The sequence below is a fragment of the Hevea brasiliensis genome, chromosome 11 (assembly GCF_030052815.1).
Source record: "Hevea brasiliensis isolate MT/VB/25A 57/8 chromosome 11, ASM3005281v1, whole genome shotgun sequence".
NCBI classification, from domain to species: domain Eukaryota; kingdom Viridiplantae; phylum Streptophyta; class Magnoliopsida; order Malpighiales; family Euphorbiaceae; genus Hevea; species Hevea brasiliensis.
The window spans coordinates 2,925,658-2,949,443 of NC_079503.1; the positions used below are offsets into that span (position 1 = coordinate 2,925,658).

Sequence of the window (23,786 nt, forward strand, 5' to 3'; positions counted from 1 at the left end):
TCTTTCTTATCTATTTTTAAAAATTAAAAGACTTTTTTTTTTATTTCAAGTGTTTATTTGATTTATTTTTTAAAATTTAAAACACTTAATTTAGTTTTTTTTTAAATATTAAAGGTTTAATTAAACCTAGAAGCATTTTAAAATTTAAGTGATTATTGAACATAATTTTAAGGATTTAAATAAATTTTTGTCTGGGAAATTTGTATAATTATATATCGATCAATATCCAGGTATGCTGAGTTTTGAAACATGTCACAATTCATTTTAAAAATCTTAAATATTGTCGCATCCTATTTTATTCTCACATGACTATACTAATAAATTGTAATTTACTTGTTTCTAAATTTATAAAATTTTAAATACAAATTTTAATGAAAGCTAAATAAATTAAAAAAAAAAATCTCAAAAAATGACTATCAATATCATGAGTTCCCACGATTTTAGTATGACCACGAGTTTGTGGTATCCCAATTTGGATTATAAGTATGATTAACAATAGATAAATATCTGATGAATAATTGCTATAAATCGTAAAGTGGGAAAAGTTTGAAATAATTGAACAATGCATAAAGGCCAACCAGATCCGACAAATCCCCAATGGCATTTTTTTTTAAAGAGGATAATATCGCAAAAGCTTCTTCATTCCCGCTATCTCCCCCTTCAGTCAACTGGTTCCATATGGAAAGGTATGGGAGAAGAGGTGGACCTAACTCTACCGTCGACCCAACTCTCCATCAATACCCGAGGATTAAAAATCGCTAGATCCTACTCACAATGCCAACTCCTCAAATATTCATGTTCATTATTCCTTACCAAACAAGCTTAGTTTAGTTAATAAGAGTGAAATCTCCATTTCTTATCAATCAAAATTCAATTCTATAAATTGATATAGGAAATTATACCCTTAAAATTACTCTTAAAAAGAGACTTATCTGCGCTGGAAAACTAAACCAGAAATACATCTGACCATAAATATTTTAAAAAAAAAATCATTATTCATTCATCATAATGAATTAAGCTCCCTGCCACTGTGCTACAGCTGAAACTTCGACTAGCAAGCACACGTCAACTATCATTCGATTCTAAAACTCTAAGCTGAATTTCATTTCACAACAATGCATGCAGCAATACTGGTGAATAGGTGTTGATGTATTAGTAAGCATTCCCTCCACCTATTTTGGACATTCTGCAAACTGATCAAAAAGATTATAACTACAATTTCTTCCGTCAACAGTGCTAAAAATTTGTGGGAAAAAAATAGTGCATCTTCTCAAAATGAAAGGGGCTTTAAAGCTGCTCCAAATCTCACAATCATCATACACGTTGAAGGGAATGAAAAGTTGAAGCAATAAATCAAGTCCTAACATGTGTACATTAATCAGTTCAGAAAAGCTGTCATAGAATCTTTTCTCACCACACAAATGACAGAACATGCCTACTGTACCCACATACTCATGCAAGGTCCAACCCTTGCTAACTCCACTAATACACATCTCCCATCCTGTCTCGTCCCATACCACGTCGATCATCTCGTCCATAGTCTTTTGCTGGTGGGCCACCCCTAATTGGAGATCTGCTCCTCTCTCTCACATCCCGCCCCCATCGACCACGTTGATGAGGAAGTGGTAGTGGTGGCGGCGGTGGCGGCAGAGGTGGAGAAGGTAACCGCCTCTCAAACCCTTTTCTATCATTAAAAAAGTTATCCCTTCCTCGGTCTCTATGACCCCAATCCACTGGCATTGGCCTATCAAATTTGTTCCTTCCCCGGTAGTCATCATCAGGATAATCAGGCCGACCTCTCCGAATGTCATGATCAGAAAACCTGCCTCCGTGTCTGGGAGGAGGAGGACCACCAGGCCCGAAATCTCTAGGGCCATCTCTGGCCCAGCCACGAGGAGGAGACCTATAGCCATTCATAGTCCTGCCAGGGGAAATATCCAATGGAGGACCAGGGAAGCGTCTAGGAGGGGGTTGTGGTGGTGGAGGGCCAGGATATCCCCTCCGAGGACTTCCCCCATGTCCATATCGAGGCCTCTTACAGTTGTTACAATACTCTCTCCTTGCAAAGTTCAGGTTGCCACATCTGAGACATGGTAGAAGTACATGAGATTTTAAGAAGAATGCTATATTAGATGATTTTATCTTACACAAGTATTAGAAAATAATAAAAATAAAATCAAATTGTAAAAACTTATGTTTTATCAGTCTACTCTGCAGCGATGGGACATAATCACATAGCAAACTCTAATTCTAAAATAAATTCAAACTCAATGTTAAGACCTAGTACAATTGCAAGGGAGAAACATCGAGAAAATTGCTCTTAAAGACAAAGAAAAAGCAAACTCTAATTCTTATATAAATTTAAACTAAATGTTAAGATCTAGTACAATTGCATATGGGAAACATTCAAGAGAAAGGCTCCTAGTGACCAAGAAAATTTAATGGAGGATTAATATATATATATATATAGAGAGAGAGAGAGAGAGAGAGAGAGAGAGAGAGAGAGAGAGAGAGAGAGACAGTTCATCAGCTTTTCAACATGCGCAGCATCAAAAATTATAACCAAAAATATCTTCCCAAATAAGGGTCATAAGAATGGGTATTAGAACTTACAAGTTATCAGAGCAAATCCAATCTCCTTCTCTTGGGCGTATATTGGGATTATTCCTACTGATGCCCTCCCCTCTAAAAGGCCCCGGACCAAATCCAGGCCCCTCAAAACCTCTACCAGGTGGTCTGCCACCAACCCTTCCTCGAGCATAAGGGGGTGAAGAATCTCGAAATCTACCAGGATCTCTCCCGCCACCAAATCCACGACCTCGAGGTAGACCCCCTGAATGATCAAAATCAGAACTGTACCGGTGATCTGCATCCCTATGACGTGCAGGCGAACCAGAACCTGCATGTATTCTATATCCTGGAAAAAAGCCAGTGAAATCTAAAGATGAGCAAAACCCAATAATAGAAGGGAGAAACTTTGTTAATACAAAGTAGTAATGCTATCCATAATTTTAGAACCAAGAACTGTGAAATGACCAGTTTAATAAAACTGGACATTAATCATTACTCGGGATACCTCCTCATAAAAGGTTCCAGAAAAAGAGAATATTAGTGTGGCATTCACATCATAACTGCCCTTGTTGCTTACCTTTCAAGACTGATTGTCCGCATTATCAATAAACACAACTGGAGCAGTGCCAGCTAAACCAAGGTTACTTGACCTCACCATTTATGAGAACAAAACAAGTCCATTGTTTCTACATTAATGAGTCAACCATTACATGCTTAATGATGCCCTATCTAACCTATGTACTGAACTACCAGTCCCAAATTAATGAATCTGGAGTAGCCATAACTTCATAATAAGACACATTGGCAGCAATGAGATAGAATATTTTTCAATATCTACAGCCTGAAGATAAAAACAGATCGATATTGTCCTAGCTTACAGACACCCATAGAGATCATTAACCCAAGCACAAGTTTGTTCCAAGAACTTTAGTCAAAACACGCCTTCAAACAGGATCAATGAAACTAACAATAGAAATCATATGCAGGACAAACCATCAACAGAAGACCCACCACAGTTTCACAGTAGCCAAACAATTTGAAAATGAACCAGCTACAAATTTGTCCACTTATTCTCAAAAACCATCTCAGCAAGTTTAAAAGGTTCCAACCAGACATTCCAAAAGAACATAATCCTATAATCTCCACCACAAACCATGATGTGCAAAACAGCAAGAGAGCCTGGAGATGTAATGGCATGCCCGATCCGAAAGGTATTATTTGTCATTTTCCAATCCGCCACCAGTTATGCTTGACCATGATTTAAAAGTCCATGAAAGAAAAGGGAAGCACTGCCCCACCGGAACCATCATCAAAGAGTTTAAGAGACAAGCATCAACTCCCCAAACTAGTTTGCTACCCATTACACAAAAATTAACAATAAATCTAAGGAGCCTAACAGAAGCTAGAAAAGTTACTCACTAAGAGAAGTCCATGATTTTTATGCACTTAAAACCCCATAACCAATCAAATCATCCCAAACCATACAAATGACAGAGAAAACTAAAAAACAAAAACGCCAGCCTAGTCCCAATTCCCAAAAGGATATCCAATCCATAAATCCAAGTAGCTGCTAGAGTTTATCAGTTGCCAGGAAGTTCAATATCGAGGACTTCCATTAACAAACATATATCCCATGACAGAATGCCAGGAACCAGAAATGTTGAGCCAGCAGCACTTAAATACAGCCATTGGACCCCAAATGTAGCAGCCTCATTGTTGCTTAAAACCAACATTCCATCCTGACATAATTATGATGGACAAGATGTCACCCTCAACCCCTCAACCCATGTTTCCTTGCCATCATCTCAGCATCCTTAAGAGCAAATTCCTCATAAAATGCAATTTAGGCACTTTAAAATTAAGAACCCCACATACTGCTGAAGCTGATGCCATATTCAGTTATCCCACACCATTCCAAACCAATACAAATGGAAATGGCTTTGCATTCCTACAACATCCAAACCATACACATTGAAATGGCTTCACAACAAAAATGAGATGCCTACACCATTCACAATATTGATAGATGACAATACCCAAAACCATATTAACCATAATATGATAGAAAACCCAGAGACCATGATCCAAGACGGCACTCACACCAACATGCCTTCCTCAAGACCCAAGTTCTTGCAGGCAACATTCAAAGCTGTAACAGACAACAGCAAAATTTATTTGCAATTCGACACTAATAAGTGCAGGTAGATCCAGATGTTTGACATGCAAAGCAATGGATACAACAAAAAGAAAATGTCACATAACCTATTTGTTGTATAACTAGAACAAATGCACTGGACAATATGACAGTCCCTATAAGCCTACTTAATGTGATTATAGACCTGAATCAGTAGAGATACAGAAAAATTGGTCAACAATTGAATTTATCAAAACAAGGAAGATAGAAACTATTAATCATAAAGTGCCATGCGAACCATTTCTTAACCTAAAATGTATAGCAGGCCATGGAAGCTTCAACATTCAAGGCAACATTAAATCATATTAGAAACTAAACAAACAGTAATATTTCAATTTGCTTTAATTTGATTCTTATGCATAAACAGTTTAGTTTGGTTTGAAATAAATATCAAACCAAATTATTCAATCATGTCAAACTGGAACATGCAAGCCTCTCTTTGCAATATTTACCATCTCCATTTTATTCCAAAATTATATAAATTTAAAAGGCATCCATGAAACATGCCAAAAATTATAATGCATTGCATCCTATATTTTCCCACACTAAATTACAAACTATACAAAATACATTGTTTAGAACAAGAACATTAAAGGCTTAACATAGAATTATGAACTCAGTATTCCACCATCGTTCTGAAATTTTCCTCAAAACTAAGTACATGAATTAAAAAAAAAAAAAAAGTAATAACAACATTGACAATAAATAATTAAATAACAGCCATGGGAAATTTCACTACTACAAAATGTGTTAGCAACGCATGACCCAAAAACCTTCTTCACTTCCATGAAACATGCCAAAAATTATAATGCATTGCATCCTATATTTTCCCACACTAAATTACAAACTATACAAAATACATTGTTTAGAACAAGAACATTAAAGGCTTAACATAGAATTATGAACTCAGTATTCCACTATCGTTCTGAAATTTTCCTCAAAACTAAGTACATGAATTAAAAAAAAAAAAAAAGTAATAACAACATTGACAATAAATAATTAAATGACAGCCATGGGAAATTTCACTACTACGAAATGTGTTAGCACCGCATGACCCAAAAACCTTCTTCACTTGCACCATCCAAACTGTTAAACATTAGCTGCAATATCTACCTCAAAAAACTACAAACCAAATTGCATATTTAACAACAGAAACAAACGGCCATAACCCATTTCATTATGTATGACGCAATCTTATAACTTAAATACCATTAACACAAGAATAGACAACATTTCTTTCTCAAATCAATTAATCGATACTCCAAACCTCCAGGTTTACATGATAATCGGGTAAGAAATTGCCCACGTGACCTAAAACTGCAAATCAAAAATTTCAACTACAAAAAAGCAAACAACAATCTCTTGCGCCTTCCCTAACAACGTTTATCAGGAACGTATTAAATAATTCTAGGGCTGAAACTGGCTTTGGAAATCTATACACACGATATACATAATTCATATATTATTTAATAAGCTAATTAATCATCCACAATCAACATGCCACCTAGAACTCGACAACTTCGCTTTAGGGTTTCAAGCACTCATCCAAACATTTAAATGTAACGAAGTAAACCTAAGCTTCATATTTAATTCTATCAATTAAAACATTAGGAGGCAAGGAGAGAAAAAAAAAATAAAAAAAAAAGATCCAGATGAATAAAGGAATGATTAACGAACCAGGATCATCAGCGTATCGATCAGGACGAGAATAGGGGGGATGCTCACGGCGGACCTCGCCGGGCTCGTAGTCGCTGCCACCAGCGCGGCCGCCCCCGCCACCATCTCCGCCGTCGCTGACAGAAGGGCGTACGACAAGGCTGCTAAGGAGGGGCTGATGATGCGATGTCGTTTGGTCCTTGTCTCTCGAACCCATCTTCCTGTTGCTTTACCTATGTCCTTAGTTAGAGCGAGCTATATAAACCCTAACGTCGCCTCAGATTTTTTTGTTTTATTTTTTGGTGGAGGGGGAATGAGGGAGGGAAATGAAGAAATTACGGTTGCGAAAAAAATGCTATCCCATTTTTACAGATAAGTCCCTGATACTTTCACTGCACTGTCACACGTCAGCTTGTAAGAATATTGAAATTTACACTTTCCTCCCCTTATCTTGCCATAATTATAAATATTTCCTATCAGCCAGGCCGGCCGTGGTTCGGTTAGAACCCAGTCCAAAGTAAATCGATCGAAATAAACCTCAAATTGGATTACAATTTAAAAATATCAGTTCGGTTTCGGGACCAAATCAAGTTTTTTTAAAAAAATTAAAAATTAAAAAAAAAATACACCTAATATTAGTTGAAATTTATATAAAAAAATTTTAATTATTATTAAATTAAATATTTATAATAATATATATATAATTAATTAAAAAATATATATAAAATATATAAATTTATATGTAATAATTTAATTTAATAATAAATACATTCATTTTTATATAAATTTTTATAAATATAACAGAAAAAAAAAAAATCAAACCTTTAAATTGAATTAAAATGGAATTGAATCACATTAAATTCTCTCGTATCTCTTTCTCACTCTCCCCACTCCCCACGTGTTTCCATTGTTTCTCCCTTCCCCTGTAGTTATACTTTCCTTCCTGTCCCTTTCCATTGTTTTATTATAATTAGAACAAAATTAATAATTAAACATAATTTAATTTTACGCCAAGAACAAATTCAATAAGATCAAATTAATAATAAATTTCAATAATTACAATTATCCAATAAATCTAACAATTACAACAAGAATAAAACCAACAACAACATTAACTAACAAAATAAAGGCCGCAATCAACTCTCAACGCTTTTGCGCTTTAGAAGTCTTCAAGTAAGAAATTGTTTCAGGCTGTTGTTAATGGCGATGGTCCTAATGGCTTCATCACGTGTCAGAGCTTAAAGGAGCAGAGACTTGTAAGCGAATTGTGAGGAACTGTGTCCTGGAAACACAGAGCTTAATCTCAAATAGCTTATACTTATTAAATAATTATTGAGTGGGAGCGAACAGATCCAAATCGAAAAAAATTAACTGAATTGAATAAATTCAGAAATTCAATTAAATTTTTTGATACAATAATTTAATTCGATTTTTAATTTTAAGAAAATAAGTATGTTAAATTCTGTTTATTTACGAGAAAAAAAATAAAATAAAATTGAATTAAATATTTTTTTAATTATAATTAAATTTTAAAATAGAGTTAAAAATAGAAAATACATTTAAAATTATATATGAAATGAGCTCAAATTTTGTAAATAAAAATTTAATAAAAAAATTATTAAATTAATTGAGCATGTGCTTCAATAGCTAATTATTAAATCGACAAAGAAAATAAATATAATTCACGGTTCGATGCTTTTAGCTTTCTACGCGTGTCCATTGTCTGTTACAGCCACGCATCGTAATTTGAGCAGAGAGCAAGGGCAAAAACGACAACCAATATTAACACAATAGTGTGAGCATCTAGAGGAGTGCAGATCTGGACATCTTTCAGCGCAACAAAATACTGTCGGACAATAAATGATTAAGTCACCCCTTGCACCTTAAAATTAATTAATGTCACAAAGCTCTCTAAATTATATATTTTTATTTTATTATTTTCAAATTAATATAAATTCAGTTTATTTTTATATTAAAATAATTTAATATAATTAACAAAATATCTAATAAATATTATATATCGGTGAGTCAATCTCCGCCTCGATTTAATAATGTCGGCTATTATTATCAGCCGTCAGAGAAAAGATTTATCTTGTGTGCTCCCAGAAACTCTACCACCTGGCATCAGGAGCACCGCAAATTGCTGTCACCTCAGAAGTCCAAAACACGCTTAATACCCAACCCAGCCCAACCCAACCCAGCCCAACCCAACCCAACCCAACCCAACGCACATTCGAAAAACAAGTCAAGCTGTAATTGGCTCTACTCCAAGAGCCAATTACGACACGACACCTGTCACCACAAATTCGAATTCTGGATTCTCGTGCCCGTGCGACGCGACGGAGACACCACTCCCACACCAATTTTGTTTACTTTTCCAAATTATTTATTTAATTTATTAATGATAATTAAAAATTGGAGCCGTGCTTAGTTTTGTCGTTTCGCGTCAATGAAGAGGTCCAGTGTTTTTCTCTGTAGAAAATACGCTTTACGGTGATGCTTTTAGCTGTTGTTCTGTTTTCTCACTAATTATTTTTAAAATTTACAAGTAAACCGCCGCCCCGGCGCACGATAGCGCGCATAGCTACTTCCTTGTCTCCTGCATATAATTAAGCTTGCTTCAAAATCTTTCTCGGGAAGGTTCGTCCTGTGAAAAAAAGAAAGAGAAAAAGAACAATAAAGTATTTGGCTGGATCGTCGAAACGTAATCGAGGTATTAGTTTTGTTATTTTGATAAGTTTTGTGAATGAAGGAATGCTTATTTTGGTGTTAATATCTTCTGCTGTTTTGCTTTGGATATCATGAGGATTCGTTTGATTTTTATTCTTTGGATGTTAAAAAAACTAAACGGATTACGCTCTTTTTTTCTTCCCCTAATTTTCTTTTTCGTTTAATTTTTCTCTCAGGTTTATCAATTCTGCTTTCCTTGTTGCTGTACACCAATAATTGATTGGATGCTGCAGCCTCTTCGCACGGTTTGTTTTGGATAATTTGGTGCATTTTCTGATTTGGTTTTTATTGAAAGTTTGCATGGATTTATGTGGAGTTGGCTTTAATTATGAAGAACCATAGATGTGGTTCTGTTTTGTTTTGGTACTAAGTAAATAGAAATTAAAATTTTCCAGTTTTAGATCCTTTTCTCTTCTGAACTTTTTTAGCTACCAGATTTCAGGGCTTTCATGGGAAGGTTTAACTAGTGGAAAAAAGTTAATAAAATTGGCATATATTAGAAATAAAAACTTCTAATAACATTGGTCTGGACAGTATTGTTTCTAGGATTTTTTAATAATTAACAATTAGAGCAAGGTCATTATATACAATGGAAAATGCAGGACGCATTGATGCAAAAGAAATTTGATGTTACTTGGTAATGAATTGGAATGCATACTGTGATAGTATTACCCTAAAACCGCTAAATTTGGTGATTTGGAGTGTAGGCTTGCTGCTTTTTGGGCATGTGGGGACGACAGCGTGAGGCAAACTCAATGTACAAACGAATGCCGTCAAGAGATTATACAAATATAGTTGATGTAGAAGATAATTCAGGTGAAATCCATCTGCTATAGTATCCAATGTTGATGTTTTGGTTCATTTTTTCACGCATTTTTCTTTATAGCTATGCTTATAGAATCGTCTGAATTTTTATTATCAACTATAGTCCATAGCTTCCATTGTGGTTATCTGAGCACTTTCCACCAGCGGATTGTGTGGTTTTTAGTATTTGATCTGAAAAATAATCTAAAGCAATGACAAATCTCAAGTTTGATGCGTAATTTTCTTCTTTTGGCATTATCAATTTTGGGTTTCTGTTCTACCTAATTTCCTTTTTTAAAATATTTGCAGTTGTGTGTGTGGCTTTTCTTTGATTTTTCAAATTTGAACAAATCTTTTTGAGATGACATTTGAGCTTGATTCCATTGTATGTTGGTTTAGCTCTTGTACAGAATGATCAGGATCCAGAAGCTTCGAATCCTTCATGGAGGCTTTCTTTTCCACATATACTGGTGGCAACCATAACATCCTTCTTATTTGGCTACCATATTGGGTTTGTGCACTAACTTGGGCTTATGTTTTGCAGTTTTTCTTTTTTACCTATCACCCTTGGTTTCATTTTTGGTATATGGCGATGTAATGATTTGGATATTTGCTTTTGTACAGTGTTGTAAATGAACCACTTGAAAGCATCTCATTGGATCTTGGATTCAATGGAAATACCTTGGCAGAAGGTGACACATGATGTTGCTTTCCATTTCGGCTTTTCGTATAATCTGATGTCCTTTGTTTGATTGAAATCTCCAACTAATAGTTAATTTTAACTGAAGGCCTGGTGGTTAGCACATGTTTGGGTGGTGCCTTAATTGGATCCCTGTTTAGTGGATGGATTGCGGATGGGTTTGGGCGCCGTCGGGCTTTTCAGTTGTGTGCTTTGCCCATGGTTATTGGTGCTTCTGTAAGGTAATATTCCTGCTGCTTGATGCAAATCTTATGCACACCATTTTATTGCATTTCCTTTGTGCTATGGTAGTCAATTTCTAACTCAGGTTCCAAGTTACTATTCTACTCTAGAATGTTATTCTTGGATAAACCCAAAGAACTTCATTGATAAAAACTATAAGTAAGCTTACAGTCCCAGACATGGGTGTTTTGCAACTATTCGTAAACAACTTGATGCATAAACTAACACACAACCAAAAGCAGACTCTCAAGGACACAAATGAATAAAAAAAAGGTGTGAAAGAAAAAAATGGGTAGACCTAAATTGACTTGGAGAAGAGTAGTACAACATGACCTAGAAGCATTACATATTTCTGAGGATTTAACCCAAAATCGTTCAGAGTGGAGAAAGCGAATCCATACCCAAATTTTTTGGATAAAGGCTTAGTTGAGTTGAGTTGAGTTGTAGTTATCTGTTCATAACCATACCTGTAACCTGTTCAAACTATATCAGACTGCTTTACCTGTTTGAGATCACAAATGGGTAATATGCTGTAAATTGTTATTCTTACAGAATCTTTTAATTTGCATAATCATTCATTTCTTCTCTATTTTCATTATAGCATACAGATTAGTCCTTACTATGCATCTTGTCTATTTTACATTTCTGCTTTAAAATCTGAGTTTATGTTGACATCTGGAATGACATGCATTTTCAGTGCAACAGCAACAACTTTGGCTGGTATGCTTTTTGGAAGGTTATTAGTAGGGATCGGACTGGGTGTTGGTCCCCCTGTAGCATCTCTTTATGTGACAGAGGTACCGAATTGATTTGCTTGCATTGGAATGAGCACTAAATGATCTTTCTTTGTGTCACTGTAGAAAATGTTCAAACTTTTTATTTGGGTTAACCTTGTTGGTGTGAGCAGGTTTCTCCTGCTTTTATAAGGGGCACTTATGGAAGCTGCATCCAGATTGCAAACTGTATTGGACTTATGGGGGCTCTGTTCATTGGAATCCCTGTCGGAGAAATTGCAGGCTGGTAAGATATGCTGCTTTATAACCCACTGTCATTGCTTTACATTCAGTATTTAAACTTTCAAGCACACAATTTGAAATATGATCAGGTGGCGCATCTGTTTCTGGGTATCTGCAATTCCTGCTGGAATACTTGCACTTGCCATGGGGTTCTGTGCAGAGTCTCCACATTGGCTATACAAGGTTTGGTTCCATTAATTTTTTTTGCCAATTAGTGTACATTACTTATGTTGGTTATGAAAAAGAGAAATTGTCTTATCATATCAAGAAAAAAATCAACTGAATTAATTACTGAGGCTGTACACTTTCTCATCCCTTTTTTTCCATGGAATTTGTTCTTATTTGCTACAGTTTTATTTATTTATTTTTTTTCCCAATGACCTCCCTCCCTCCCTTGCATTCTGACTGGGTTGATGCTCAATATTTATCTTTTAGATTTTTCAGCAATCTTTTGCATTGCTATATTCTGATAACTTCCTGGCCTTAATCATAATAAAACAATTATTCTCACAAAAACTTACTGCAAAGTACAACATCTATTATTGTATGATTTGAAATCCACAAGAGGACAATATCTGTTGTTTTACTGGTGCTTATGTTGAAGATGGATGATTATAGCTTTTTATTTGTATGAGACAGCAAGGAAGAAGCACTGAAGCTGAAATTGAATTTGAGAAGCTTTTAGGCGGAGCACATGTCAAATTTGCAATGCACGAGTTATCCAAATTAGACAGAGGGGATGACACAGACACTGTGAAGCTCTCCGAATTGTTTTATGGTCGCCATTTTAGAGGTACATACTCCTTTACTTTATGGGTGTATTCTTACCGTATAGGTGAGTACTATTCAGTTTGTACTAAAATTTTGAATTGAACCGTCAACCGTCTCAATTTGAAAATTCACTTCGATTTATTTTGTAATTCTAGTTGATTTGAAAAATATAAAAGTTTGGTGTACCCAATTCAGGTTGGTTATTGAAAGAAAATTTTCAGAAAAACGAAATTTATTTTTTTTTTAAATGTTATGTTTTGTAATTTAGAGATTGAAAATATTTTATGCCTCCCAATTTGCAAAAAAGGTCATCAAAAATAAGTAAAAAAAAAAAAAAAAAAAGGTCCGAGACTGATGAACTGAACTACTTCAATTTGTCCAAAAATACGAACCAAATTTGTTCAGTTTGATTTCCTCCCAACCCCACCGCCCGGCGGGCTATTCAGTTTGATTCAATCTACCCTCCTATTAATTTTTTTTGAAAGGAAGCTCCTATTAAATTTAGTTTATTTGGTTTAATAACTTTTCAAACTGAATTGAACCAACCCAATGGATGTTTACCTACTGATAGCATTGTGTGTTTGTTTAGCGTTTTGTTGGGCAGTCACTTCCTCGTTTTCTACTTTTCTTTCCTTTTGTCTGTTAGGCTTTGTTATTTACGTGTTCCTTTTGCAGTTGTTTTTATTGGATCAACCCTATTTGCTTTACAACAGCTATCTGGTATAAATGCTGTGTTTTATTTCTCTTCAACTGTGTTTAAAAGTGCGGGAGTACCTTCAGACCTAGCAAATGTCTTTGTCGGACTTGCAAATCTATCAGGTATAACATAGCACCAACTTTCTTGTGCAATTCTGGTTTTTGCAAATTTTCTCTTGACCCATGATCTTAATTGCCTCCAGCATCTGTTGCCGCAATGGTGTTGATGGATAAACTAGGAAGGAAAGTGTTGCTTCTGGGGAGCTTCTTTGGAATGGTAGGTTTTAATCGTTTCCATGGGAAGTTTCATGTGTAAATAGTGTTGCCTTTATGAATATCTAGCTGCTTGTGTAACGGAAAACATCTGGAGTGCAAAAGGAAAAACCTACTTTATCCGCAACGGAACATAAAGTACGTCATTTGAATCACACAGTAGCACCATGCTTTCCTGCAACATTATTTCATCATCGCTGCAGTTTCCTGTGGCCTTCTCCACACTTCCCAGCATCCTTACCTCACAAGTTCTAATATAATCTATGCAACTTGTGACCTAATTATACTAAAAAGCCAAACTTTTGTGCGAATTTGCATTTAATTTAAATCTTTTAATTTTGACAATTTAGGCTCAATTGCTATAATTGATTGTTGTGCAACTAACCAAATTAGTCAAACTTGAAACTAAAGATAATATTTTATTCATCATTTTTTTAATTTATTTTTTTCTCTCTCTTGTTCCTGTCTTGATCATTAAATTTCTTCTTTAATTTTTGTAAAATATTATTTTTTTTAATTTCAATTTTGATCAATTTGATCATTTAGATAAAATTGCCATTAATTTTAACAATTGGGCTTAAATTATCAAAATTAAAAGAATTGAATTAAATCACAAATTCACAAAAAAGTTTGGCTTTCTTATGTCATTTGGCCATTTATTGTGGAGCATGATAAGTCACTGTATTGGTGGATTAAATCTGTCCAGAGTAAGGATTTGATTTTTAAGAAAGAGAAACCTTCACATTTTGAAACTTTGACATCAGAATCAAAACTAGAAAATTTTGGATAAATAGTTTTAGTGACACAATTTTTGTATAGATACGTGTCAATAAATATGTGTATAGGGAACCTCAACGATTGTTGCTCCTATTGCAATTGGCTGTTCCTCTGTAATTTTATCTTTCATGTGAAATCAATGTAGCCTATGAATCCATGATCATCTTAGAAGCCTTATCTTTATATGGTGCGTTTTCTCCATGCAGGCGGTATCCATGGGCTTTCAAGTTGCTGGAGCAAGTTCTTATGTGTCAGGATCTGGAGCTTTGTACCTGTCTGTTGGTGGCATGCTTATGTGAGTATTGTTTTTTCTTGTAACCGTTAAAGATAAATTATATTATGTTATTTCTTGTAATACATATCATATTAAAATATAACGACTGGCTCCTGCTGCTGTTAAGTGCAACTTGCATGTACTATGTAGGCTGCTGGTTGCTAATCATGTGCAGATTCATTTTTAGCCAACCCACCAAAGGATACCCTAGGGCTGCAGGGCTTAATTTCACCCATCGTCATTCAATTTTGAAATTATTTCATTATCATCCCTTAATTTTAATTTTATCACAAAAATAGTTAAACTTCAATTTAATGCTACTCAAAATCCCTCTAGTCAGATTTCATTAGATACTTCGAATAGAAGCTAACATGGACATTATACACAATAAGCTAATATGGATATTGACACAATAAAATATATCTCTCTCTACCACCTAGAGAGAACAGTATGTGATGAGAGAAAAAAATTGAGAGAAATGATTTATCTATAGGAGATGAGGGAGAGATACTGTTCTCTCTGGAGGCAAAGAGATATTTTTTTTTTGTTGTCTAAGGTATGTCCAGGTCAGCTTTTGACTGAAGTACTCAACAGAATTTGGTCGGAAGGATTTCGGGTGGTACTAAATTGAAATTTGAGTATTTTTATGATACAAATTGAAGTTAAGGGACAATTATAAAACAACCCTCAAAATTGAGGGATGCCGAGTGAAAAAAAGCTAGGTTGTAGCATGATGACTCTTTTTTCTTTTTTTTCGTAGAAGTTTTCCCTTGTAATGTAATTTGTTCATTTTTCTTTTGTCCTAAATGAATGATCCTTGCCCAAAAATATAAACTAGATAGATGCATGAATTAACTCTTATAATGATGATCGATTGCTAGTCGCGCTCATTGCTAGCCATCGCATCCAAGAGTTGCTCTTCTTGTTGGAGCTCTGTAAATCTAATTACAAGGGGATCAATGAATTGGATAGGTCTTTGACTGGAAAATTATCATACTTGATTCTTTTTGGCAGCCACTTAGAAAAACTCAAAATTAAACTGATATAAGATGTTAGCAGGGGGCAACAGATGTCAAAGTGTAGATTTCTGAATTTACAATGTCAGAATGTGAACGCATAAACTGAGAACCTCTGTGCAGGTTTGTCTTCACATTTGCTTTAGGAGCTGGTCCAGTTCCAGGTCTACTCCTACCAGAGATTTTCCCCAGTCGAATCAGGGCAAAAGCTATGGCAATCTGTATGTCAGTGCACTGGGTAAACTCTTTTGCCTTTTGGCTCCCGGTATTCCTTCATTTGTCCATCTCTTGTGAATGACAAGTCAAAATCAATTTCAGGTGATCAATTTCTTTGTTGGCCTGCTATTTTTGCCATTGCTGGAGCAACTTGGACCACAGCTCTTGTACACTATATTTGCCACATTTTGCATGATTGCGGTAGCTTTTGTGAAAAGGAATGTTATGGAAACGAAAGGAAAATCACTCCAAGAAATCGAGATAGCTCTTCTCCCCCAAGAATAGAGATTTCTTCTCTTTTGAATATGTCCCTTGGCGAATTATACACCGGGGGAATGAAGTTTGTGGAAAGCGTTCATATGCAGCATCCCAGGGGAAGAAACTGGCTTAGAGCAGCTTTAAGCATCAATCTCAATTGCAGAACATCTTCATATGCTGAGGAATCAGAAAGTAGAGTAAGAATGATAAGCTTGAGCAGTGGCTTGTTTGTGATCAACTCTGTTGAGCAGCCGAGTGCTTTTTATGGAGTTCTACTGGACAGGCATTCACTCATGTAGGCAAATATATAGAAATTGGGTTTTTGATCCACGACTAGGTACCCTCCTTGAATTTATACCACGGACTTCTAATAAATTTTCCTTTCTTATTCCCAATGAGACATTGCTAATTTGCAATGTCATGATATGAGTGAGGTGGGAATGCAATAATTTTATTTAATTAAAAATTGCAACTAGTGATTTAAGACAGAATCGCATGTACCGTGCAACTATTCTGGAAATATCCACTGGCAAAATGGCATGGGCTAAATTACGGATTCAAAACATTCCTTCATTATATTGAACAAACAAAAAGTAAAGGCAAGAACTGGGGAGCAATGCAATACATGATAATTTACTTTCTGATAACAAGCAGATCATTCATGTCATTTCCTTCACTCAGAATTATTACAAATCCTTTTGAAACAGATTTGCCAAGAGCAAAAACTTTTTTGTATTACTTCAACATGAACACAAGGTCCAGGGTATTTTGGGACAAGATATATTGTATAATTAAATTATGAAATTCCACAAGCTACAGAAAACAGGCCTCATCGTCTTTGAGCTCAGGAAAACTGTAGAGAAAAACCAGTACTGGTGGTTGTGATATCCTTAGGGCCAAACTCATCAAAATCAGAATCAGATTCCCTATCGTTGTAGTCATACCATCCACCAGGAGAATCCCCATTTTGCCCTCCATTTGTCAAAGGTACACGAAGCTCAGATATGGGGACTGGAAGAGGCTCTTTGCCGAAGTACTCATCATGGAGCAGTTCCATTGCTGTAGCTCTGTTAGCTGGGTCATAACAAACCAGCTTCTCGACTAGAGAGACTTCATCAAGGGAATGGTTAGGGAGGGAGGCTTCTAAACCAATAGGATTTTCAATATTAGCAAAAGAAATTGTTTCATAATCAGGAAGTTTCCAACATCCTGACCACACTTCCTCTGTTAAATTGCCCAAAACATTGAAAATTCTGCTGAGTTGATCTATATCAGATGTCCCTGGGAAAAGGGGCTCAAGGGTTAAAAGCTCAGCAAAAATGCAGCCCAATGACCACAGGTCAACCTCCAGTCCATAGTCTGTGGATCCATAGAGTAGTTCAGGAGCCCTGAACCAGCGAGTTCCAACACATGAAGTAAGTGAGCCATTCCTATCACCTTCCTCAACCTCATAAGAATAAGAACTCTGCAAGATATCATCTCCTATATCGCTTGCTGTGCCTGTTGCAAGACAAGATGTATCCCCATCCCAAATACTTGTTTCCTCCAAGTAATCATGAGCCTTGAATTCAATGATCTCTCTAAATGATTCATCTCGTCTTATGACACCCTGCCCTTCGTCTCCCTGTGCTTCTTGGGATGGGTTCTCCATCTCAGGAACAATCACAGCTGGTTGGAAAACCTGTTCCTGGTCTACTGGGTTCTCTCCATACGGCTGAGGATTCTCATCAGTAGCAACAGAACCAGGCTCCATCAGCATCCTTGCCTGGAAACAAGAATCAAACTAAGCATTCCATTGCTCGAATAATACAAAGAAAACACTTCGAAGCATCTGTGTACCAATACTCACAATCTCATGCAAACACCAAGAAATATGAATACAGAGATGAAAAACATTCTCGATGTCAAGAATGCTGACACTCAAATCTGTGTCTAATACAGTTAACAAGTTAAGCTAACCTGCACAGTTTTGCTGACATTTAGATTGACATAAAAGCTTCAGACTTTCTCAATCTCTTTTTTTTTTGTTCATATTATATATTTCATATGATATACATAAACAAAGATCAAAACATAATCATTCTCGTTCCTTTAACTTGACAAAATGAGGCACAATTAAAACATTGTTGGCAATCCTCTGGAGCTTGTATATAAACAATCACAATTCCTATTTTCATTTGAATAATAATTTATGGATCGTCATTTCAGAAAAAAAAAATCCATGGATGGTCGATCGGATGCTACGTCAATTCAATCATAAACTTCATCTGCTACTTAGATCAATTCAGCACCACCAAACACAAATAGCATAATCTCCCTCATACAAATAAATAATAAACCAACGTTACCTGGCCAAAATCAGCCAACTTGAGAACTCCATCATCAGAAATCAACAAATTACCAGGTTTCAAATCCCGATGCACGATCATATTCCTGTGGCAGGCGTCGACTCCACACAATATCTGAACCATCCACCTCTTCAACTCCCCGACACTTACCCCGGCCCCTCCATTCTTCTTTCCCTCCTTAACTACCGCCACCAAATCCGTCCTCAAGAACTCCAAAACCAACACGGCGTCCTCGTCCTCCCTCCAAAAGTACTCGTACATAATGACGATGTTGGGGCAGTTTTGGAGGATTTTTAAGACCTCGATTTCGCGGAAGGCGGACTGATAGTCGTGGATTTCTTTGAGGGCGACGATGACGTTATCGGAGAGGCGACGGGCCTTGTAGACGTCGGAGTAGGCACCGGACCCAACTCGATCATGGATTTCGTACTTGGCGATGATTTCAGGTCGGGTGTGTATGCTCCAGCTCTTGGAGGGGGGTGGTGGCGATGGGTTGTCCATGCTCTGGTGGTCAGTGGTGGTGGTGGTATTAGACGCTGGACTTTTATTTTTATTGCTCCTTTCCGACTAAAATATATCTATTTTATATTAAATTAAATTTTTTTTCCATATACTGAGTCAAGACAGACAATCCTTGTCAGCCAATTAGAATGTTTAATTGCTATCACATATTCAAATCAAATCAATCTCCTGTAAAATCAACTAAAGTTAATGTCAACAGTCAACACAGCATTTAGATTCAGGGAGCATGTGGGTATGGGTCCTTTGAACATCATATTGCATGGGCGCATAGCACATGCAATACTCGGGTGAAACCCATGTGTAGGCCCGTAAGCAAAGAAGCCAGTCCTGAGAACATTGATTTGCTCCACAGCAGTTGACAGTTCATTAAAGCTTAATGGTCCGCTGTAAATTTACAGACTCACAGTCTTCTGTCCTTAATTTGCAAATAATGATCACATTGAATAGTTGCAGTCAGCTGCCAGCCACTCTTCTTCTGGCTCTACCACTTGTTTTTTAACTTTGATGGAGAAAAAGTGCACAAAAGGGAAATTGCCAATTTGGAATCCTGTCGTTATCATCAATCTATTTGCCATTTCTCAGATATGGTCTCTCTAAAAATTGACAGAATGGTTCGTTTTTAATCAACAGTTCCAGCTTGTCATGATTCACATTCAGAAGGCAGTCCAAGGTGGCATCATCTGCCCTTAATTAGGTATCAGAGTTAAAAGCAATTAGGAATTTTAACATGTTCAGGCTTCAGTTTAGTGAAGTTCCTGATATCTGCTAAGCTTTTTAAGCATGTTTTGAATTCACAAAATGGAGGGTCTTGTTCTTCTTCATTGCTTGTTTTTGGGAACAACTGCCAATAACTTCTTGCCTGGGAAAAAATATCATGTCATGAACTTCTTTTGAATAACTGAAATATTTTGCATGATAGGACCTTAAAGCACTGTTTATTGCTAAAAGGAGAAGGATTTGTCTCACAAAAGAACTAAAAATCATCAATATGATTGCCAGCCCCATACTGAGAAATAAGACGACCTGACTGGAAAGGTGGACAAGGAATTCATAATTTTGCATTAGCAACAAGCAGCAAACGGGTATTGTACTCTACCAAATACAACAATGGAACTCAATTTACTTTACGAACAAGTACAGGAGAGGAGAGAATGAACAATTCCCTCTGAGCTTCTAATCAGTCTGTAAGGTGACAACTACGTTCTCATAGTTCAGACCTGGTTACTGAGGCTACAATACCAACAAAAGCATAAAAATTTAAACATGTAACCGGCTGTCAGGAATCAACACTCCATGAAAATCCAAAGTCATTTGCAAAACAACTGTTCCATGCAGTCAAAAGTAGGTGACTAGGCTAATCCATCTGCTGTCACTGTGCCCTAAGCAACACAACGTCCGCACATGATGCTCCTGCAATTCATAAAGGCTCTTGTCAAAATATGAAATTAGAAGGGTGGAGGCGGTGAAACTTGCATCACAAGGAAAACTTGCAGCCACATTATCCTGTGATGGGTACTCTAATGATGGAGGTATCACCATGCCACCACAATGAACAGCATAGTTCACCCAAAAAACAAGTCAGTAACATATTGAAGTGTATTGGATTGCAACCTCCCACTAGTCTAGTCTTCAATATCAGAGTAGCACGCCTAAGTATCATAGAAGGGGGAGTGGATGAGTAAGGAAGAAAACAGGAAAAAAAATGGTTAACTTTAAATTGGGCAAAGCTCCATCTCAGCTATGATTCAACCTTCCAGCTTCTCTCTCTGTCTCATCCTAAAGTTGGCTATGGTTTAAATCATGAGGAGGACCATTACTAATATTGTACAGGATCCCACTGGCTTGGGATTTGTTGTAAATTATCAATCATGATATCCACAAGAGTTCAGTTTCATTTCACAAGTAGAACATACTCAAGCTTCGGAAGAGTGATGTGAAAACCAATTCAAAAGCAAATATGCCACTGCTAAAAGCAAGTATTCAGCCACTAGCTGATTCTACTTTTAACAGACAACAGATATGCGCTTGAGTGATGTGGAAAATATCAACTTAGAGATAAGAGAATAAAGTACTAACGCAATTGCATGACCAGCACTGCGGCGCCTTTTCTTCCTTGCCATCTCTTTCCTCCTTGGAGGTTGAAGGACAACCTTGATTGCAGTATCAAAAATAGCTTTGACATTCTGAACAAACAGAAAATCATTGGTACTATTCATCAATTCATTCAGAGAAAGGAAAATAAACATGGACCCTGAAGATGATACACAAAAGATGCTCAAAATTTTTTCTTCCAAGCAATCTACCTGTTGAGTCTTGGAGCTACATTCAATATATGCTGCTGCACCAATCTGTTTCCTCAGCTCCTCTCCCTATTTATTATAAGCTTACTTTTAGCTATTTTTATACTACAAGGCCACAATTTCTCCAAAAAAATTAAATTCATAATGGTAGCAAAAATACCAACAATACATACTTGTGCAGATGTTATAACATTAGAACTCATATGATCAGCTAGATATCCCCTGTCTTCACGAAGATCTATTAACATAATGGAATATAAGTTCGTTTAGTGTACAACACTGTCAATATAGATACATCAATGAGAACTACAACACTTCTAAGTTGCCAAATACATTACCTAATTTGGTACCAACAAGAACTATTGGAACATTTGGTGCAAACCGACGAAGTTCAGGCATCCACTGGGAAAAATCAGAATGAAAATAAAAAAAATTAAGTTGCTGATGTATAACTATCTAATATGTAGATTCAAAAATTAAAGCTATCCACTTGTAGAAAACAACCCAATTTTCAAATTTTTATAGCTTCAAGACCAGAAAATGAAATGCAGAATGAACAACTATATAGGGCCTTAATTTCAAATAGAAAATATGAGACGCCTTTTCCAAATATGATCTGAAAATAGACACTATGCAAGGAAAGTGAAAGAAGAAAAAGGGAAAAAGTGGTGCAGGGCAGGAAATTTAGAAGTGGGAAAAGACTTCAGCATTAAAGTCTGTACCTTCTTAAGAACATTTTCATAACTTGCCCTACTAATTAATGAGAAAGCCAAAACAAATATGTCTGCACCTCTGTAACTCAGTGGCCTCAGTCTGCTATAATCCTCCTGACCTTTAATTAGAGAAAAGTACTTATTAGTCATAAATTAGGTACCAACCAAAACCTAATACCACTGACCAAACTTTGAAAATCATCACAAGCAGCATTTGAATTTCAAAAGATTTTTTTTTTTTTTTTTGGCTTGGATGAAAAAATCCAGGTACCTGCAGTATCCCAAAGTCCCAAATTGACAATGTTCCCATCCACAGACACATTAGCACTGAAATTGTCAAACACTGTAGGTATATAATCCTGCAAGAACAAACATGAAATTAAACAGGTCGATTTCAAATATATGGTAAGAAATCCCTTGCTTAATACTCTTAAATGTACAAATAAAATGCACAATCTGACTGAACAGCTTGAATGTCTTTCATTGAAAGCCCTTTCAGAGAGAGAGATACAAAACCAACTAAAAGATTTATCTATTTTATAATCCATTTGAGTGGGTGAGAAACCCATATGGAAAACTGCCAGAAAAATTCACTAATGCAAAGAAAAGGGTAACAAATTAGCGCAAGAAATGGAGAAAGTAGTGCGTTCTTGAAAGACTTACAGTTGGGAACTTGTTGCTGGTGTAACAAATAAGCATACAGGTCTTGCCAACGGCTCCATCTCCAACTGTAACACATTTAATGAACTTTGAAGCACTCATCCTCTTGATGAAGAACCCACAACTTCCACAGTAGATTGGTTCTTTAGCTAAAGCAAGACAAGCAGGGAGTGTATTAAAACTCTCCAAAATAGTTTAGTTAGAGGAAAAGAAGATGCTTGGAAGGATAAAGGTTGAAAGCAAAGAAGAAGAAGAAGAAGAAGAAGAAGTAGAAGGAGTAGGAGGAGTACAGTGTCTACATATGTAGAATATTAGCCAAGTGATACACTACAACTACCAGCCCCCTTAAAAAAAAAATATATATATATATATATTTAGAGAGACCGAGAGAGAGAGAAGTCCTAAGTCCTTTGTCTGTAGTGAGAGGGGGCCACCGCCCTTTATCGTCCCTCTCAATAAAATTTCAAATCCAACAGAAAAATTTTTTGAAATGCAGAAAAAATGGGCCCCTCTCTCTCTATCTCTAAGTCTAACGGCAACGATGGCTATGGCTATGGCTTTGGTCATTTGCTTTATGTTGAAGAAAATGCAGATAAAAATGATCCAAAATCTAACAAAAACAGATTGGCGTCCTTGATGGTGACTGTATCATTTGAACTTATATACAACATATCAAATTCAAATATTCTGTCACTAAACAGTGTGCGTCCATCTTCAATAAAAAAAAAATTCAATATTTATTTTTTTATAAATAAAAAATTCTCATTATTTGTTGCTGTGGGTAGATGATCATTATGAATTGCATACGCATAAATAAATGCCATAAGAGACTTCAATTACTCATGTTCTATAAATTCGTATCAGAATATGAATATGAAATTTGAACACCACCTCATTGAATTCATGTTATATTCTTAATCTTCTTAAATGATATAAAAACAGAATGAGTATTATTCATAAAAATTATTTTATTTATATTTAAATTTATTTAATAATTATTATTATATATATATATATATTGTAAATTATTCATATTTATTTTAAATTTTATTAATAATTTTATACAAAT

The 23,786-nt window shown here is 35.8% G+C and overlaps 4 protein-coding genes across 5 annotated transcripts; 1 reads left to right on the forward strand and 3 right to left on the reverse strand.

The window, feature by feature from the left end:
- Positions 1 to 1,267: 1,267 nt before the first annotated feature.
- On the reverse strand, positions 1,268 to 6,753 carry LOC110661081 (uncharacterized). Its single transcript, XM_058129666.1, has 3 exons — positions 6,443 to 6,753; positions 2,614 to 2,917; positions 1,268 to 2,083 (listed from the first exon to the last, which is right to left on the reverse strand). Exons 1-3 carry the CDS (start codon positions 6,636 to 6,638, stop codon positions 1,483 to 1,485), a joined length of 1,101 nt encoding a protein of 366 aa, XP_057985649.1. The 5' UTR covers positions 6,639 to 6,753; the 3' UTR covers positions 1,268 to 1,482.
- A 2,092-nt stretch (positions 6,754 to 8,845) lies between these two features.
- LOC110661078 (probable plastidic glucose transporter 2) lies at positions 8,846 to 16,569 on the forward strand. 2 transcript variants are annotated; one of them, XM_021819605.2, is made up of 15 exons: positions 8,846 to 9,134; positions 9,328 to 9,396; positions 9,859 to 9,967; positions 10,355 to 10,466; positions 10,580 to 10,647; positions 10,744 to 10,876; positions 11,575 to 11,674; positions 11,785 to 11,897; positions 11,983 to 12,076; positions 12,533 to 12,686; positions 13,340 to 13,483; positions 13,564 to 13,637; positions 14,617 to 14,705; positions 15,824 to 15,938; positions 16,019 to 16,569. In XM_021819605.2, exons 2-15 carry the CDS (start codon positions 9,376 to 9,378, stop codon positions 16,199 to 16,201), a joined length of 1,509 nt encoding a protein of 502 aa, XP_021675297.1. In that variant the 5' UTR covers positions 8,846 to 9,134; positions 9,328 to 9,375; the 3' UTR covers positions 16,202 to 16,569. The 2 variants fall into 2 exon arrangements, with proteins under 2 accessions (XP_021675297.1, XP_057985650.1); XM_058129667.1 differs by lacking the exon at positions 16,019 to 16,569 and having other exon boundaries at positions 8,916 to 9,134; positions 15,744 to 15,864.
- Positions 16,570 to 16,768: 199 nt separating this feature from the next.
- On the reverse strand, positions 16,769 to 19,164 carry LOC110661079 (cyclin-dependent kinase F-1). The gene is made up of 2 exons (XM_021819607.2): positions 18,523 to 19,164; positions 16,769 to 17,939 (listed from the first exon to the last, which is right to left on the reverse strand). Exons 1-2 carry the CDS (start codon positions 19,021 to 19,023, stop codon positions 17,019 to 17,021), a joined length of 1,422 nt encoding a protein of 473 aa, XP_021675299.2. The 5' UTR covers positions 19,024 to 19,164; the 3' UTR covers positions 16,769 to 17,018.
- A 916-nt stretch (positions 19,165 to 20,080) lies between these two features.
- LOC110661080 (rac-like GTP-binding protein ARAC7) lies at positions 20,081 to 23,062 on the reverse strand. Its single transcript, XM_058129668.1, has 8 exons — positions 22,721 to 23,062; positions 22,329 to 22,416; positions 22,067 to 22,176; positions 21,683 to 21,746; positions 21,518 to 21,582; positions 21,348 to 21,413; positions 21,121 to 21,227; positions 20,081 to 20,454 (listed from the first exon to the last, which is right to left on the reverse strand). The coding sequence occupies exons 1-8, from the start codon at positions 22,817 to 22,819 to the stop codon at positions 20,424 to 20,426; spliced, it is 630 nt and encodes a 209-aa protein (XP_057985651.1). The 5' UTR covers positions 22,820 to 23,062; the 3' UTR covers positions 20,081 to 20,423.
- Positions 23,063 to 23,786: the final 724 nt, after the last annotated feature.